Raw genomic sequence first — 17468 nt, forward strand, 5'->3', positions numbered from 1 at the left:
TTAGTGGGGAAAAGCCTTCTCACTGCCCCACCGTTAATGAAAAATATATCAAATGGTGACCCAATGCAGGGACTTTTCAGAGCTGGGAGCCTTGGAATGATCTTTGCAAATACTTTATTGATATTTTAATTTCTGTATATAAACTACTTATGTACTTTGGTATTTATCTTTACAGTATCTGTAAGAAATGGTAGAATCAAATAATTAATATGTTTTCAGATGCTATGAACTACATTTGTAATATTTATGATTAAAACTGTTCAAATAACTAGATCTCTCATTTTCAGGAGGTCATACCCACTTGTTTTTATGCAAGGAATAATTTTATGCAGGGATAGTTTTAATCAGGCCTTGAATGATTCACAGCTTTTCTCTATCTACAAATGATTACATATTGCTATTGCGCTTTCGAAGTCTAACTCTTAGATAGTTTAAATTTTTAGCAGGGAGAACAATCCTATCAGTAGGGATAGAGAACTCTGAAAGCAGGACCATACCATTCAGTGTGTTCAGATGAGTAACAGAAAAAAGAATCCTATTTATTCATACCTTGTAAATCAACATGCAAAATTTGAGGCTACAGCCGATAGGGATAAACCAGTTTCACACAATATTGCTCCTTCCTCCATAGAATATCAACAAATGAGCATGAGTAAAAACAGTAACTAAAATTATGTGTGTTTATCCATGATACTAATATAAAATCTTTATTGGCAAAATGCAATTTTTCTTCTGTAGCCAGTTTCACAGTAACTAAATGCAGTAAGGGTCACATCCTCTCATGAGGGATTATGGATTTGGTTTGTCTGGATCATCATCTCCAAACAAATAATCAGAATTTGGCTGTCTTGATGGGATATTCAATAGATTTTGGATAACACTGGCTGTGGAATTTTAACCTGTGGGCAAACTACCAGGTGAATGGTAACATTATCTTAGTTCCTAAAAGTGGTGCTGGGAAACTATTATTTTGTACTGTAGCAGCTGTTTTATGTGGTTCACCATAAATCCATTTTGGAAATTGTCCTAGATGCTATTGAATAAGTATCTGAAAAAGTTGGGAGAGGTTCTTAAGGAACTTGGGATGAAGCATCACCAGAGTGCTGACAACACCCAACTCAGATTTCTCCTTTTCATCAGAGCCAGGTGTAGTAATGAGCTTTCCAACATTTCTACTCAAGGTAACTTGTGTATGGAATAGGGTGAACTGACTGAAACTCAATCCTGAAAAAGTGGATTTTGTTATGACAAAAAGGCAGGGAATCCAGGCAGCTGTGGCTTTAGTTATCTGAAAAAGGGATCAAGGGTTAGGGCTGTTAATTCTAAATGATCTATATACATTTAAAATAATCCGAGACTTAAGCAGAAATCAAATATTTATATAAATTGGCAGGATCTATCTGACTAACTGTGAACTTAGTATTTTTGTGGAAAATAACGTTTGTGTACATTTTCATCAGTTATTGTAGAGAGGCAGGGGTGCAATTCAGCAGGTTCTGGAGAACCGGTAGCAGAAATTTTGAGTAGTTCAGAGAACCAGCAAATACTACCTCTGGCTGGCCCGATTGGGGTGGGAATGAAGTTTTTCTAATATCCTTCCTCAGGAATGGGGAGGGAATTGAAATTTTACAGTATCCTTCGCCTGTCAAACCCAAGCCACGCCCACCGAACCAGTAGTAAAAAATTTTGAATTTCACCACTGTAGAGAGGTGATTGTAAAAGGCACCAACAACTTAAAACATTTGTAGCCCATTCCACAGATGCAGCTTTTTCTCAGAAATAAAGTTCATGCTTCAGTGCGATTTTACAATGCAATAACGCAACGCTTCCGACGAGAAGTCAGATGCTGGGTGACACTGTTGTGTCTTATCTACCAGAGAGTTAAGATCCACTAAACTTGATAGGCTTTGCTTCCAATTTGGGCCTTCCAATGAAGCTGCAAAGCAACGTGGGCTGCCCCGGCGGCATCCAATCTTTCTCCTTCATGTTTGGTTTCCGAAGTCCCGCACAGCGCCCGGGGCCAGGCCGGCCTTTCTGCCGTCCTTTCCTTCGCCGAACGGGGGCTGCCAAAAGAAGGGAGCGCCCCCTCCGCCCGCACGCTTTCCCTTCGCTTTGGGACTGCAGGTCAGAGTCATCTGGTCGGCCGGCGGGCTGCAGGGTAGCCCGAACAAGGGGCTGGTCAGCGTGAACAGACGTCCGCGCCCACCAGGCGGCCTCAGCTCCCGCTTCCCCTCGCCCGCCGCGGCCAGTTGCAGGGCGCGGATCCCGCTCGGAGAAGGCGGAGCGGCAGCTCCTCCCTCAGCCAGGAGCCAGCGGGGGCTGGTCGGACAGGCAACCTCGTCGGGAAACTCCAGTCCGCCGCCGTTGCCGCCGCCGCCGCCTTCGCCGCCAGTTAGCCCAGAAGAGACGCGAGCGAGGCCACAAAGATCTCTTTGTGCACCGGCGGCCGCGGCCCCCTTGTCCCTCGTTCTTGGCCGGCGCCAGCATGGGCGCAGCCAGCGCCGCCTTCTTAGTCCTGCTGGCAGCGTCCAGGCTTCTTCCTCTGATCGCGGCAGGTAAGCCCGAAAGTAGCTCCGACGGCTCAGGGCGTGCGAGGGTTGAGCACCGCCTGGCAGCCGCCCGCTGCTCTTCATCCCCAGAGCAAGCGAGGGTTGCAAGAGGAGATTTACCCTCGGGCTGAGCCCACTTGAAAGCAAACTGTTGAACGTGGTGGCGGGACCTCGCCTGTTCCTCCTGGCTCCTCGTTTGCACCCAGATGGAAAGGGAGCCTTCGGGGGCGGGAGAGGAAGGGCCCCGCCGTAACTCCCATCAGTCCCCCCCCCCCCCCCACGAGAGTGAGAGTTTCTCTTAAGCCAGCCTTGTGCGGGGGACAAGAGATGTCTTCATCTCTGCCCTTTCCTGAGCGCGCCGAACCGATGGGCTTTCCCTGCCGACTCCCTGACTATGAACAGCCTTCGCTGCGGACTAAGCGCGCCTTGGAAGCGCGGGGGCTGTTCTCTGGGAGGAATTCTAGCCTTTGCAGCCTTACTTAGAAGTAGTAAGCCATTCCGAACCCCGAGGAGCTGCGTGCACCTAGACTCGCTTTCGCAGCGCTTTTGGGGGCTCACCAGCGGTCTTGATTAATTCTCGTAAGGGATTGGGGGCTAAATGGCCTCGGGAGTCCTTTTTCCCGCGGTTTCAAGGGGGGGGGGGAAACTATCCTGAAGAGACCACGAAGATTGTTCCCTCCTTCCATTTGCCAGATCAAATGCCGGAGGCTCCTTTACAATGCCACCGTCGTGTTGGGAACTGTGTGGTAGAGCTTGTAACATCACTGCCGCGCCATCCTCGCCTTAACAATTTTAAGTCTCAGCGTGGAAGATAAGGAAAAGATTACTGCCTTTACATCAGACACGAGGGATGGAAAAGTTAGCCGCTTTTTCTCCCATCCGACTCTATTCTGAAGTGAAATGGCTACTAGGGATAGCAGGGTTCCCCCCCTCCTTTTTTTTTGCTGGAAAAGTGGGTGGAGAAATACAAAGAACAACCCCCCCCCTCCTTTGACTACACGGTGTTTCTCAATGGCAGGGGGGGTTATGACCAGCTCCCCCCTTAAAGGAAGGGGGATGTCTACTTCTTTGTTTCAATAAACACTTCTGTTGCCTCTCTTTCCAGCTGAGTGTGGTTAATCGGTGTTGAGTGAAGCCAGAGGCAAACCAGGAAACTACCAAGGGAAATTTGCCTGAGTTTGAGTGGCTTGTTTGGTTGCTCTCCCCCTTTGTTTTTTGGGGAGGAGAATCTTATTTCCTGTGCACTCCCTGGCTGGCCCAAAACTTTCGGGCTCAGGAAACATTAGGACTCGGTTCAACAAGCTTTGCGATTGTTTAGAGAACCTGAATACAAGCGGCCCTATTAACATCTGACCTTGCGCCATGGCGGGGTGGCAGGCTGACTGCTGTGGCCAGTTCATCCGGCATCTCTCTCTTTTTTTCCTCCTTTAATAGCAGTAAGATTTATGAGAACAAGGAGGGGGGGAGTCTTAAGTGCGTTCAAGACTCCGGTGGAAGACTTAACAGTACTCGCAAAGGCAGTTGCCTGATTGTACATTCAACTGTGAAAAAGTGGTGTTCCTTGGGAGATTAAACAAGTCTTACATTTGGTGTCTCTCGCATCTTCTTTGCCTTCCTGGTGACATGAAGCAGGCAAAAAGGTGCTATTGGGCCATCCTTTGATCCCGAGTGTAAATCATTCTATGCATAGCCACCTTCTAGTACTCTTCCAGGACTACCCTAATTTGCCTTGCACTCTAATGGAAGGGAGAGATGGCATGCTTCATCATTTGAAAGTGGAATAATTTGCTCCTAAGCTTCCATATTTAATAAATACATTGATAAATACATAAATAAATGGATGAATCTGGCTTGACTTGAAGAAGAATGGGGTGAATCTGAGCCTAGTGGAGAAATAACAGGCTATAGGCCAGATTAGAGAGGGACTGTTAATAAGCTAGAGGCTTAAAACAATGTTTCTTCCTTTTGTTTACCCACTCAATCTATTTCCTTCACCCCAGGAAGTGACAGATGCTTAGATTTTCTGTTATTTGGCTTGGGGGTTTCAAGGGTTTGCCATTTGTTGCTTTATTGTGGGATGGGAGATAACATTTCTGAGTTCATTTGCGGGAAGGGCAAGGAACCTTATGGCTGCATGGGGACTGGTTGGAGGGCAAAACAGCAGAGCTGGTTTCTAAAAAATTATATGTATCTTCTATTACTTCCCTGGCTTCTGTCCTAATGGGAAAATGCAAGGGAAACAACCCCAGTGTTAGGAGATAGTTACAAAGTACTAGAAAATGTAAGGAGGGTGTTGGTGATTATATATTTAATTCTTGCAAAGTGAGAATGTCAATCTCTCTCAGTAGGAGTTGCAACCCAAAATAACTTTCCAACTCAACCCCAATTTTCTTGCAACTGCTGGATTTGTTTAAGGTGATTAGTAGTAAAGAGCACTACTTCAGTTTTAATTACTTCCAGTGTCATAATGGAGCCTTGTTCTCTTTTTAATAAGAATTATTCTTTACTGTAATAACTTTGTAGATCTTGTACCCTTGTGATTGAAATGCGTGCTTTTCTTCTTTAAGAGAAAGAAGAAATAATTAATAGAGAACTGACATCTTGGCCAATGTGCCCTTCCCCTTTATTTTCCTTGAGGTGTCTCATGCTTAAGAAGAACCCATATCTTTTCTTTCTGTGGAAAACTTGGATATTTCTGACAGAGCAGTCTATACATTATGATTGTTATTATTATCATGTCAAATTTAGTCCAGTTCAGGATAAAATCCTCTTCACTGAACATTATGGATTGTAAACTACCACACTGTTCCAATGTAGATTGGTAGATGAATGTTTTCCACCTTTCCAGTCTACGGCTGAGGAAAAATGACAGGCCCAAAGTCACCCAGTCAACTTCTGTACCTAGAATCTTCCTGCTTCCAGGCAAGTGCCTTAACCACTGCACCTCATTGTCTCTTATATACACTTACTCAGAATTCATCTCCATTGTATTCAGTGAAAAGTTTGTGTAGGTAAATGTGCATAAAACCAAAAGTAGCTTTGCATGATTTGACTATAAAAATAAGCATTGCAGAAATTGGCAGATAGAAAGAAAACTATACAGGTTTTCTGTATAGTTTTTACTGAGATGTAAAGTTTTTACTGAGTATAGTTTTTATTGAATTTTTGTATAGTTGTATAGTTTTTACTGAGATACGACTGGCCATTTTTATTTCAAGGGACAAAAAGTACCAGCTAAACTGTGAATAGCATGGAAAACATCCACACATATTTGTGGCTTACTGTAATAGAATGAAACTTACTTTGACCAGCCTTTTTGCATTTCTGCTGAGAGAAGATACAATAAGGATTTTTTTTTATCACCAGCCATGGGACATAGCTTCTGTTCATTTTTGAATGAGATAGACTACAGTGGGAGCATGGTAGGAATAAATCAACACAAGGCCTTCCTCTTTACTATAGAGACAATATTTTACTGCTGTTGTGTGTACAGTATGTTCTGTCATATTTAAGACCTGTTTGACGTATCCTATCTTATTTCTAGGAGCATAGATGGTGTTTATAAATAAATTGCTTTTGTGGCAGTTCTTAGGGTGACTGTAATGGGCACATTAGAGATTAGATGATAAACTTTCCAATGATAAACTTGCCAAACTGATTCTTGCTAAGCTTTTTGGAAAAAAAAATCATTCACTTCTATGGGAATTACGTGTTAAGATTGCTGATTAAGTTTCTGACTCTATTCCTATACACTTTTATTTAGAAATATGACATTTCTTTATTCATATACCAAAATCATATGGAAGTTGCTGCCTTGTGGTATAATTTCAGATAGTTTCAATATGTATATGAATGACATACTACTTGGGTGGGTCTGGTTATGTGGTTTCTTTCAGGTCTAATAACTATTTGCTATTCTGGTAGGTTAAAACAGACTTGGGAATGGTGCTTTCCAAATATTTTAGATCACAGTTCCCATCATCCCATAATATTATGAGATGTAATCCAGATATTTTAAGGTAATCAAATTGTCTTACAGGAAAGACAGTCTAATTAGTCCCATTCACATGTATACATGCATGATCATGTAGTTTTTGAATTATTCTTATACTTCATATGTAGTTGTTATTTCTTAATGATGGATATATAAGCTAAATTGACTAGACACACATTAATCTGTAATCTGTGGTTCACAAATCAAAATAATTTATTTGATACAATATATTTAGAGAAAACTTGATAAACTATATTATACTTGGCTACATATGAGCCCAGTCATTCTGTAAAAAGGAGACTTAATGGTGCATTATTACATATATGTATATCATAGTAAGTTCATGCTTTTGAAGGCTAATTCAAATAAGTGATACTTCTAAGGTACATTAAAAGCAATTTTGTTGTATATTCAGTGTGATACGGTTGACTTCCATCCCTTTAAAGAAAATGCTACTCTACTAAGAATACTTAATGAGGTTACATCATTCTATGCTAATGTTACATTTTGATTTGTTCTAGAATGCTACTCTTTCTACAAGAATATTACTGCGGTAAGCATCCCAGTTGGGAAGTAAAAAAACCTATTACTATAAAAATGGACATGCCCATAAATTAACAAGAATTGTTGATTTTGAAGAAGGTTGATTGATGCTACTGTCTTATTTATTACTGAGAGAAAATCCAGAAATAAATGGGTCCTTTTGAATAAACATGTAGAGAACTATCATCTGATTAATCTTGCCTTTACCCAGCCAGGCACTTTTCTACCAGTCCCAACTCCAGATAAATGGAAAGTTGATGTAACACTTGGTGATCTGCCTTGTGAACATCTTACCTAGAAAATTTTATAGAAATGTTCTCACATGAATTAGATATAGTGCCAAATGGTAGGATCCCCACACCTGAAAGTATCCAATGCGCTGCCGGACTTTTGTAGTTTGAGCTCAATGCCTTCCTCCTCCAGACCGCCAGCCAGACCCTACTAAGCCATCCCAGAGCTCATCCATCCACGTGCCCAGGTGAGGAGTGCCGAGGTTATTGATTGAAAGGCCGGCCTCTGTGCTGGTGGTGGTGCTGCTTTTTGTTTGGTGGCATTGCTTTTTCTTTTGTTTTGGTTTTTTGGTATGGCCTTTCTTATACCGGCGTATAAGATGACCCCCTATTTTTGAAATAATATTTGGGGTTAAAAAGTCATCTTATACTCCGGTATCCAACAAGTTTCTGAGGAACAGCCATGACCTGCAGTGAGTAGTCAAGGCATTAACAATGTACCACTCTGAGAAATTCACTATCTTTTACCCAGGACATGACACCAGAAAAACAAATGGATGGCATTTATCATCAGCAAGAAACTCACATAGGCAATGCTTCTCAATGGTTAATGTTCATATAATGTCTATCCAAATCTGTGCTAAACACCTCAAAAGGACCATTGATCAAGTCTAGGCCCCAATAACTTAGAGGAAACCATCAGAATAGCTGAATAAAACACAATTTACTGCTTATAAAAGCATCAGAAACAAGAGAAAGAACCATCTGACCAACAAGGTGTCAAGAACAGAGGATGAGAATATACAAAAGAGCCTCTCTTTGAGGGAGATGGGTTGTTTGGAAATATGAAATACAAAATAAATAAGTTGTATATCAGTAACAAAGAGATCACATCTCCTCAGGTTGATGAAAGGGAAGCAGAAATAGAATTTGCTATTTTTCAGGAAGAGATTGGGTGGGTAATGAAACAACTGCCAATCAGCAAGGCCCCAAGTGTTGATGTATCCTGCAGAAGTGCTGAGGCCCGTACTTCTCACAGTCATCACAGGCTTGACCCACAAAATTTGGGAAATGAACAGATAATAGGATTGAAAATATTCATTTCATTGCCAAAAAGGGCAACATCAAGAATTGCTTCAATTATCCTACAGTTGGTCGTATTGCTCATCTTAGCAGAATCCTTAACGATGTCTGGCCCAACCATCACAAGAGAATTAACAGATGTTCAAGCTGGCTTCCAAAGTGGTCATGTCACTTGTACTCCAAATCATGAAACATTTTCATGGATTATTGAAAAATTTCAGTATCAAAATAACATCAACATTTGCCTTATTTATTACAAGAAAGTCTTCAATTGTATTGATCATAACAGACTGTGGAGAATCCTAGAAGAATGCCAACACATCTGGTCAAGTTGGTGCAGTCACTGTAATCAGGAAGCCACTGTGCAAACAAACACCATATGGAGACACTAATTGGTTCAGGATAGAAAAAGCAGAATGGCAAGGTTGCATTCTTTCACCTTTGTTATTTAATATACAGTATATTCCACCGAATAAGGCGACTGGGCATATAAAACAATCCCCTAATTTCAGGTGCCCGCGAGCCAGCTGAAGGCCTCCGCGCTGCCGGGCTTTCGTAGTTTGAGCTCAATGCCTTCCTCCTCCAGACCGCCAGCCAGACCTTACTAAGCCATCCCAGCGCTCATCCATCCACGTGGCCAGGCGAGGAGTGCCAAGGTTATTGATTGAAAAGCCGGCGTTTGTGCTGGTGGTGGTGCGGCTTTTTGCTTGGTGGAATTGCTTTTTCTTTTGTTTTGGTTTTTTGATATGGCCTTTCTTATACCTGGCATATAAGATGACCCCCTATTTTTGAAATAATTTTTTGGGGCTAAAAAGTCATCTTATACTCTGGAAAATATGGTATATGCTGATTTGATCATGAGGAAGATGGAACTTGAAGAATCAAAAATTGAAATGAAATCACTGTGCTGATGACTCAAATCACTGTGAAATCACTGTGCTGATGACTCAAATCTCCTTTTGGAAACCAAAGAAGGACTGAAACATCTTACCAAAAGGTTTAAAGGTTTAAAGAAGAAAATGTGAGATTTAGCTTCTTCCTGAATATCAGAAAGACCACGCTGGGGACTACTCTGACGAATGATAGTAAAGTGATTGAATATATGTAAGACTGCACTTTGATGGGATTGCAGATTGATCAAAGCAGTGAATGCATTCAGAAATAATGTGTTGAATTGCATTATGTTGCATAGCAATGATGAGCATGAATTGAATATAGAAAAGCAAGGACATGAATGTGACAAATGCAGATTAACACACACTATCATGTTTTCCATAGCTATCTATAGTTGTGAAAGTTGGACCATCAAAAAAATTAGACAGGAGGAATATCAATTTGTTTGAGCTGTGGTATCGGAGAAAGCTCCTTCACGTTTCTTGGACAGCAAACGTACTGGAGCGCATAAAACCAGACATATTGCTGGAAGGGAAAATCACAAAATTCTACCTTGCTTATTTCATCCATGTCTTGCAATCAAAGTCACTGAAAAAGACAGTTATAATCAGAATAGTCAGCAGTAAAAGGGAAAAGAGGCTGCCAAAAACATGGTAACTAGACATTAACATATCCAACACCAACCAAAGCATAAAACAACTGAAAGAAGTCATACAAAATCAAAATGTGGAGAGAGCTGGTTCACCGAATGCATTGCTTGCTTGGCTTGGTTCCAAAGCTAAAGAGGATGACACCTTGGGAGATCTCTAGAGAATATCAAGAAGATATTCTTGAAGATTTGGAAATTGAAAGACCTCCCACAAGAAGGCAACGACTACTGTTTCTTGGGATTACCAAGAAAATGGTGAGGATGAGAAGTCAAGCTGATAGGGACTTTACCATTACTCTACTTTTGAATACTCTACTTTTGAATAAACATGACTAGCATTGGACTCTCAAAACTAATATTATGCTGGTTGAATGAAAGGTAAGTATCCTTCTGTTAAGTAGGTTTATTTTCAGACTAGTCCCATGAGACTTAACCAACTCCATGGCAAGTATCACAGGATTGTTTCTTGCATTTTGCAAATCTCCTGCCTTTAAAACAAAAAGATTTTCTTTAATTTCAAAAAAAATCTGTCTCCTTTATTTTACATTTCTATATAGCTAATGGAAATTTATAAATTACTCTGTTCTTGGGAAAAACCCTGATTTTGTAAAAAGCAGTTTTCTGACACAGATGCAATCTCAATCTGTTGTCTTGTTCAGAAAGCATAGAAATGCAAGGGGTGATGTGGAGGGGGGGGAGGTTGGAAGGAAAGGAAGATTGACAAACTTGAAGGATTAATCCTACTTAGGCGCTTTTCACTGTTTGCAAGAAAGCTGATCTTCCTTAATATGCTGCACTTCGGGCAAGGTGTTAATAGCATCCACATTTGTCATTGGTATGGAAGCAATTTGGTTGCTAAGGACAAAGTGAACCTTTGAGCCCTCAAGAGTTAGGATAGGGAAAAATGGGCTTTTTTGTATTGATATCTTCCATGCTTAATGTTGACTAAATTAACTCTCTTTTCAGTGAGTAATATGTATTAGTAATGTGTAATAGTTGAAGTGTGTAGTTAAATGCCAGAAATCTTTGCTTTCTCCTGGAATTACAAGCCTGTCATATATTCCAAACATAAAAAAACTCATATCTAACAACTTAAGTTATTCAAAATACATTTACACTGGCTTACATATGTTCTCTATAAAAACAATTGTTTTTGAAAAAGTAAAGAGTTGGGGGTGGATGGATTGGTAAAGAAGAAGATGCAATTTAACTTTGGGAGTATTTCTTTCTGAAGGAAGCTGCCCTTTAAGCTCCGTGTGTTTGGAAAGTATTCAAGTGCCCATGTTTTCTAATTCAATGGGTACAAGTCAGCTAAGGCTTCAAAGAAAAGGACTGAGAGGCTTTTGCTGCAGAGAAAGAGAAGGCTTTGTTTGTTAATTCTGTCTTTTATTGTTATTTAGACTGCTGGCTCTGGTAATATACCCCCTCACCGCTTGGAACAAACAGCAATTTGATGTAAATGATTGTCTTCCCTTTGTTTCTTGAGTGAACCATGTGAGAGATTTAAAGTCAATGCCTCTTCCTTACTTTGCTTTTCTGCAATAGTCTTTTTTTTTAAGTCTCCCTCCTAATTTTTTATGTGTTTGGGAAAAAAACACCATGCAAGTTGTACAGTCTTCCTCCTTCAGCCTTTCATTGAAACCGACACATAAAGTCACATGTTTTGAAAATGAAAGTTTAATTTTTATGAACTGTTTTGAAATTTGCATGTCGATAGCAAAAACTGCCTCATGGACTTGTGCCTTAATGCATGTTTTCTTATATGTTACATGTTTAGCAAACTGGCCATTGTAATACTAAACATTCACTAAGAATTGTTTCAACTGCATGAGAAAAGCCTTTTGACTTACATTTTTGGAAGTACATTTATGGCAGGTGAAATTTGTAAAAACCATATGCCTTGCTGGAATGGCTAATGCAAATAAAGGTGTTTTTTTAAGGAATAGCAAGATATTTAGAGAGGAAGTACATTACTATAATTTGTTCAGGTTTTTTCCAAACCTTTTGATAAAAATAGTGATTTGTAGGGATGAAGTTGACACATGTGAATAAGAATCAGTAGACTCTAAAACTGTTAAGCAATACGATTGTTTTTATCAATATTTTGCTTTAAAATTCTTCAGTTTATTAGCAAAAGGGAGTGCATTGTCTTAAGACAAATTCTCATATTCTTCTTTATAATCTCAGTTTATATCTTGTCTGTCTGCCTGCCTTTCTCCTCCGCTTTTGATGACCTCACAAAGCATAATCCTTTCCCCCTTTCTTTTCTACCATATGGTGTCTTTGTCCCTGTAGCTATTTCTCTTCCCATTTCCCTGCTAGCTTCAGTGGGTGGCAAGTTGAGACTTTGATTTTGAAAAACCACAAGACTGGCAACAGGAGGGTTTTTCTCACTTTTCACAGGGACCAAGAAAGTTGAAGAGCAGTGTGAATGAATGGTCAGAGACTACATCCCACTTCTTTTGAGAGGCTTAAGGAATTGCAAAACTGTTCCCTGTTTCACTTCATCTTTTACATATGAAATCTGATCCTTTGAATCCTGGTGTGGGGAGATAGTGCAGACTTACTCTTCTGGAGCTCTCTTTGCTGATGCTAAGTTGTGAATAGCTGTGGAAGTTACTGTAATTTGAACGGAATCTCCCTCCCTCCCCCACTCGCTCTCCCTCCCTCCTCCCTCCCTCTCTCTCCATTTATTCATATTCATTTTAGATGAAATATATAATATGATAATATTTGGAAGTTACCATCACTTTATCAGATTGCCATTCATGTTTGTTATCTACTAGCAATCAGTAAGCCCTGATTAGAATGAAATGCATTTGATTATTATTGAGCACTCCGATAGCTAGTACTGGAAATATGGGTGGAGAGGGGTGGGTGTTCTAAGTTATAGCTGTGGAAAGACAGCTCCCCTTGTAATCTCTTACACATCCAAAGAATGATAGGAATAAACAAACACTTAGGATGTGTAACTCATCAGTTACACACTGAAAGAATTGTGCTCTGTTGTATAACCTTCACCAAATTTAGTATTTCAGATGGTGCAGAATAAAGACACGTTTCTGTCTAGTGATCTCTGTAAAATAAATAAAAAGACATACAATACAATATAGGATTTCCTATGACAGATAAGAAATTGTGCCCACTTTGACTTCATGTTAGAAACTTTCCCTGTATTGTCTCCTTTTAAATGTACATGAGAGAAAAGGATATTCAATATTTCCAGGTGTCTGGTTATATAGTCTAGTTATTCCTTTCATATTATAACATTTAATAAGGTCCAGTTTTGCTTATTTTTTGATCTAGCATCATCTGGCTGCAAAGTGACTTCAGTGCATTAAACAGAATAAATCCAATATAAAAGCAAACCTGTTACAACAACAACTACAAAACCTCTAAAAAGGGAAATAAGTAAAATAGTGAATCTGGTCCTAAAGTCCTAACTTTTATGTATTATACATTGAAATTTTTGTATCATTATTTTATTGTCTTAAAATTTCCTTGGCTTTTTAGCTGTTCTTGCAATGCAAGTAAGAACAAGTGAATGCTAAGCTAGGATTTTGAAGAAATGTGCCCTAATGTTTTGGATGATCACAGTTTTTGGCTTCTGTGTTGTTTACAGCACTTTTGCTGCATATGTTGTAGTTTTGAAATAATAAAGCTTCTGACTTCTATGATCAGTAATGGATGATTACAGCTGCATTTTTCTCAAAGGATGGAACCAATAGATTTATTGGAAAATAAAGAAGGAAAGTTGTGTTAATTTATGATAGCCAGACATCAGAAAGTATCTGGTAGCATCTGATCAAATAAAGACATGTTAGTAAATTGTAGGTAGTCCTCAACTTACGACCACAATTCAGTCCAAAATTTATGTTAAGTGAGACATTTGTTAAGTGAATTTTGCCCCATTTTACAACTTCTGTTGCCACAATTCTTAAGTGAATCCTTGCAGCTGTCACTTTAGTAACATGGTTGTTAAGTGAATCTGACTTCCCCATTGACTTTGCTTCAGTGGTGGATTTCAATTTTTTTTAGAACCTATTTTGTAGGTGTGGCCTGTTTTGTGGGACTGGCTCGGCAGTCATGTGACCAGGTGGGCGTGGCCAACTTGGATAATGTGGTGAAATTCACTTAACAATGCTTTTGCTTAGCAACCAAAATTTTGGACTCAATTGTGGTCATAAGTTCTTTCTTTCTTTCTTTCTTTCTTTCTTTCTTTCTTTCTTTCTTTCTTTCTTTCTCTCTCTCTCTCTCTCTCTCCTTCCTTTTGCCTCTCTCTCCCTTTATCTATCTATCTTTCATCTCTCCCACTTTTTCTTTCTTCTTTCTTTCTTTCTTTCTTTCTTTCTTTCTTTCTTTCTTTCTTTCTTTCTTTCTTCCTTTCTCTCTCTCTCTCCCTCCCTCCCTCCCTCCCTCCCCCCCCTCTCTCTCTCTCTGTGTCTGGGAAGTTGAGGAATGCGAGAGGGAACCTTTCCCCTGCGGATGGGCTCCAGACCAGCGGAGCCTCCTCCTCCTTTTTAACCAGGCGGTTATCTTCTTTTTAACCAGGCAATCTTTAACCAGGCTATCTTCGGCTGCTGCACAAGCCCACGGGCACACACTGCCCTTTTCTCTCTGATAGCCGCCTGACTAAAAAGGAGGAGTAGGAGGCTCTGCTGATCTGGAGCCCATCAGAGAAGATGAGGAATGCAAGGGGGATCCCTCCCCTTGCAGATGGGCTCTGGACTTGGTTTAGCCTTTCTGGACGTCGCAGCAGCCGCAAGCACACCAATCTTGGCGTTTTTCACATCGGGGTGTGCTGCAAGAGGGAGTGAGTCAAGATCTTTCCTGGCTGGCGCAAAGGACTTCCCCGGACTTGCTTTGCTGAGCACGGGGCAACGGCCCTGTACCTCCACCACCAGCAACCCGGAAAAGGTCTTCACTCACTCCCTCTTGCAGCACGCCCATGCTAAAAATGCCGAGATCAGCGCGCTTGGAGCTGCTACTGTGATGTCCAGGGAGGCTAAACCAAGTCTCACGCCTCTCCCAGCCGCTTTCGCGGCTTCCCGGATAGCCAAGAACCTTCGCTCTCTTCTCCGTGCTCTCCTCAGCTCCTCACAACTGCAATAGACATCCAGAAATGGCAGGGCTGTCGGGCTGTAAACCCAAGCCCTGTTAGCCCCAAAAGCCGTTGTGCCAGCAAAGAGCTTACCTCTTCGGCAGGCAGCAATAGAGAGCCAAGGGCTCTCTATAGGGCTCTTAGAGCCGTGGTGCGGATGGGCGGGGGGAGCGAGTGGATGAGCGGTGACCGGATGGGCAGGGCCCGGGGATGAGCGAGCGAGGGGGCGTTCCACCAGTGGAACCAGTTCTAAATGGCATGCTAGATTTGTGGAACCTCTTCTAGCGAACCGGTTAGAACTGGCAGGACCCCACCTCTGCTTTGCTTTCAGAAAGTCACAAAAGGGGATTATATGATCTCAGGACACTGCAACCATCATAAATATGAGTCAGATGTCAAACAACTGAATTTTGATCATGTGACATGGGAATGCCACAATGGTCATGTGAAAAACAGTCATAAGTCATATTTTTCAGTGCTGTTGTAGCTTTGAACAGTCTTTAAATGAAGTGTTGTAAGCTGAGGGCTATCTTCACTCTTAATTTTATTTAAATTGTAATAAATTGTTATTTTGAAAAGATCTTCCTGATTTTAAACATATTGGAGTATCTTTTATTGCTCTGGTTTCAAGCAATGTAAAAAGATGCAGAATGCTTCAAGTAATCATGCTGTAAAAATACAACAATCTTTATCCGTCTGTTAGCCATCCTCAAAGCATTTCCTAATAGCTATAACTTAAACATTTTGTTGAGCAAATTTTAGACTGTTTGTCCTCCTGGTATAGTTTTGAGTTAAACAAACAGTTAATCTGGTAAATATTATTTTGCGATGAAGAGGCTGCTTTGGCTGAATTTACTTGCCTTCTCCAGTTTAACATGTTAACATTTTTTGTACTTTTGTGTATTTTACTAGATGCCTTTGCATACAAAAACTTCATAAAAACTATAGTAGCTTAAATTTGGGATTGAGTATGGTAATTTTCAATATACATTCATATAATTGTTCTAGTTGAATTGTACAGCTATTTTAGAAAACTTTTTTGGGGGTGGTGATGAGGTGAGTCATTGTGAAGACTGAATTCTTCATTGAGCACAGATACCTGAAAGAAGTATGTATATGGAAGGAGGTAATAGTGGTGATACTTTCTCTAGAATAAATGCTCTTTTGATATCTTACAACTTTTAGTCTAACCACACACAACCATGCTTTCTCTGGTTTGTTGATGAAATTAAGCTAAACAGACCAAAGTGAAATCTTTTTTCCTGAAAGACCACATAAAGGGAGCATGTGCTGGTATAGACTGTAATCCTGTTGTTTTATTTTTGTGGTGTAGTTTATTGTTTATTAATCAATACCTCAATACCAGGAAAGATTCTGGAAAAGATAATCAAACAACGAATTAGCGAACACCTAGAAGTAAACAAAGTAATAGCCAAAAGCCAACATGGGTTTGTCAAAAATAGATCATGCCAGGCTAATCTTATTGCATTCTTTGACAAAGTGACAAAATTAGTGGACCAGAGGAATGCTGTCAATATAGTTTACTTGGACTTCAGTAAGGCATTTGATAAGGCATTTGACAAAACCATAACCTACCACTAGATAAAGTAGAAGAATGTGAGTTGGACAGCATCACCACCAGATGGATTCGTAACTGGCTGACCAACCACATTCAACGTGTAGTCCTCAATGGAACTGCATCTACATGGAGGGAAGTATGCAGTGGAATACCCCAAGGCTCTGTTTTAGGCCCAGTACTCTTCAACATCTTCATCAATGATTTGGATGAGAGAATAAATGGGGAACTCATCAAATTTGCAGATGACACCAAGCTGGCAGAAATAGCCAACAGTCCAGAAGACAGGCTTAAGATAAAGAAGGATCTTGACAAACTTGAACATTGGGCACTAGCTAATAAAAAGAAATTCAATGGTGAAAAGAGTAAGGTTCTACATTTAGGCAAGAAAAACGAAATGCACAGGTACAGTATAGGTGGTACCTTGCTCAATAGTAGTAACTGTGAGAGGGATCTTGGAGTCCTAGTGGATAACCATTTAAATATGAGCCAGCAGTGTGCAGCAGTTGCCAAAAAAGCCAACACAGTTCTAGGCTACATAAACAGAGGGATAGAATCAAGATCATGTGAAGTGTTAATACCACTTTATAATAAAGTGACCAGACGTCCCGCTTTTGGCGGGACAGTCCCGATTTTTAATAATTTGTCCCGCGTCCCATGGTGTTTTTAAAAAGTCCCGATTTTCCATGTGGCCGTGCACGTGGCAAGAAAACACCGCGCAGCAGTTTGCAACTGCTGCGCAGTGATTTCTACTGTCACAGGCTCTGGAAGCCGGGGAGCTCCTTTGCAGGCGGCTAGAACTGGCCATCCACAAAGGATCTCCCCGGACTTGTTTTGATGAGCGCGGGG

The 17468-nt window shown here is 40.6% G+C and overlaps 1 protein-coding gene across 1 annotated transcript in view; it reads left to right on the top strand.

Moving 5' to 3' along the window:
- Window positions 1-2374: 2374 nt before the first annotated feature.
- Window positions 2375-17468, top strand: part of ROR2 (ROR family WNT receptor 2) — a 125801-nt gene continuing 110707 nt past the window's right edge. The window contains exon 1 of the mRNA XM_014064959.2: window positions 2375-2555. Within this exon, the coding sequence (XP_013920434.2) occupies window positions 2486-2555 (70 nt within the window). The 5' untranslated portion in view covers window positions 2375-2485. The remainder of the gene's footprint in view (window positions 2556-17468) is intronic.

The sequence above is a fragment of the Thamnophis sirtalis genome, unplaced genomic scaffold (assembly GCF_051295495.1).
Source record: "Thamnophis sirtalis isolate CommonGarterSnake01/CBP01778 unplaced genomic scaffold, rThaSir2_p1.2 scaffold_5, whole genome shotgun sequence".
Classification (NCBI taxonomy): Eukaryota; Metazoa; Chordata; class Lepidosauria; order Squamata; family Natricidae; genus Thamnophis; species Thamnophis sirtalis.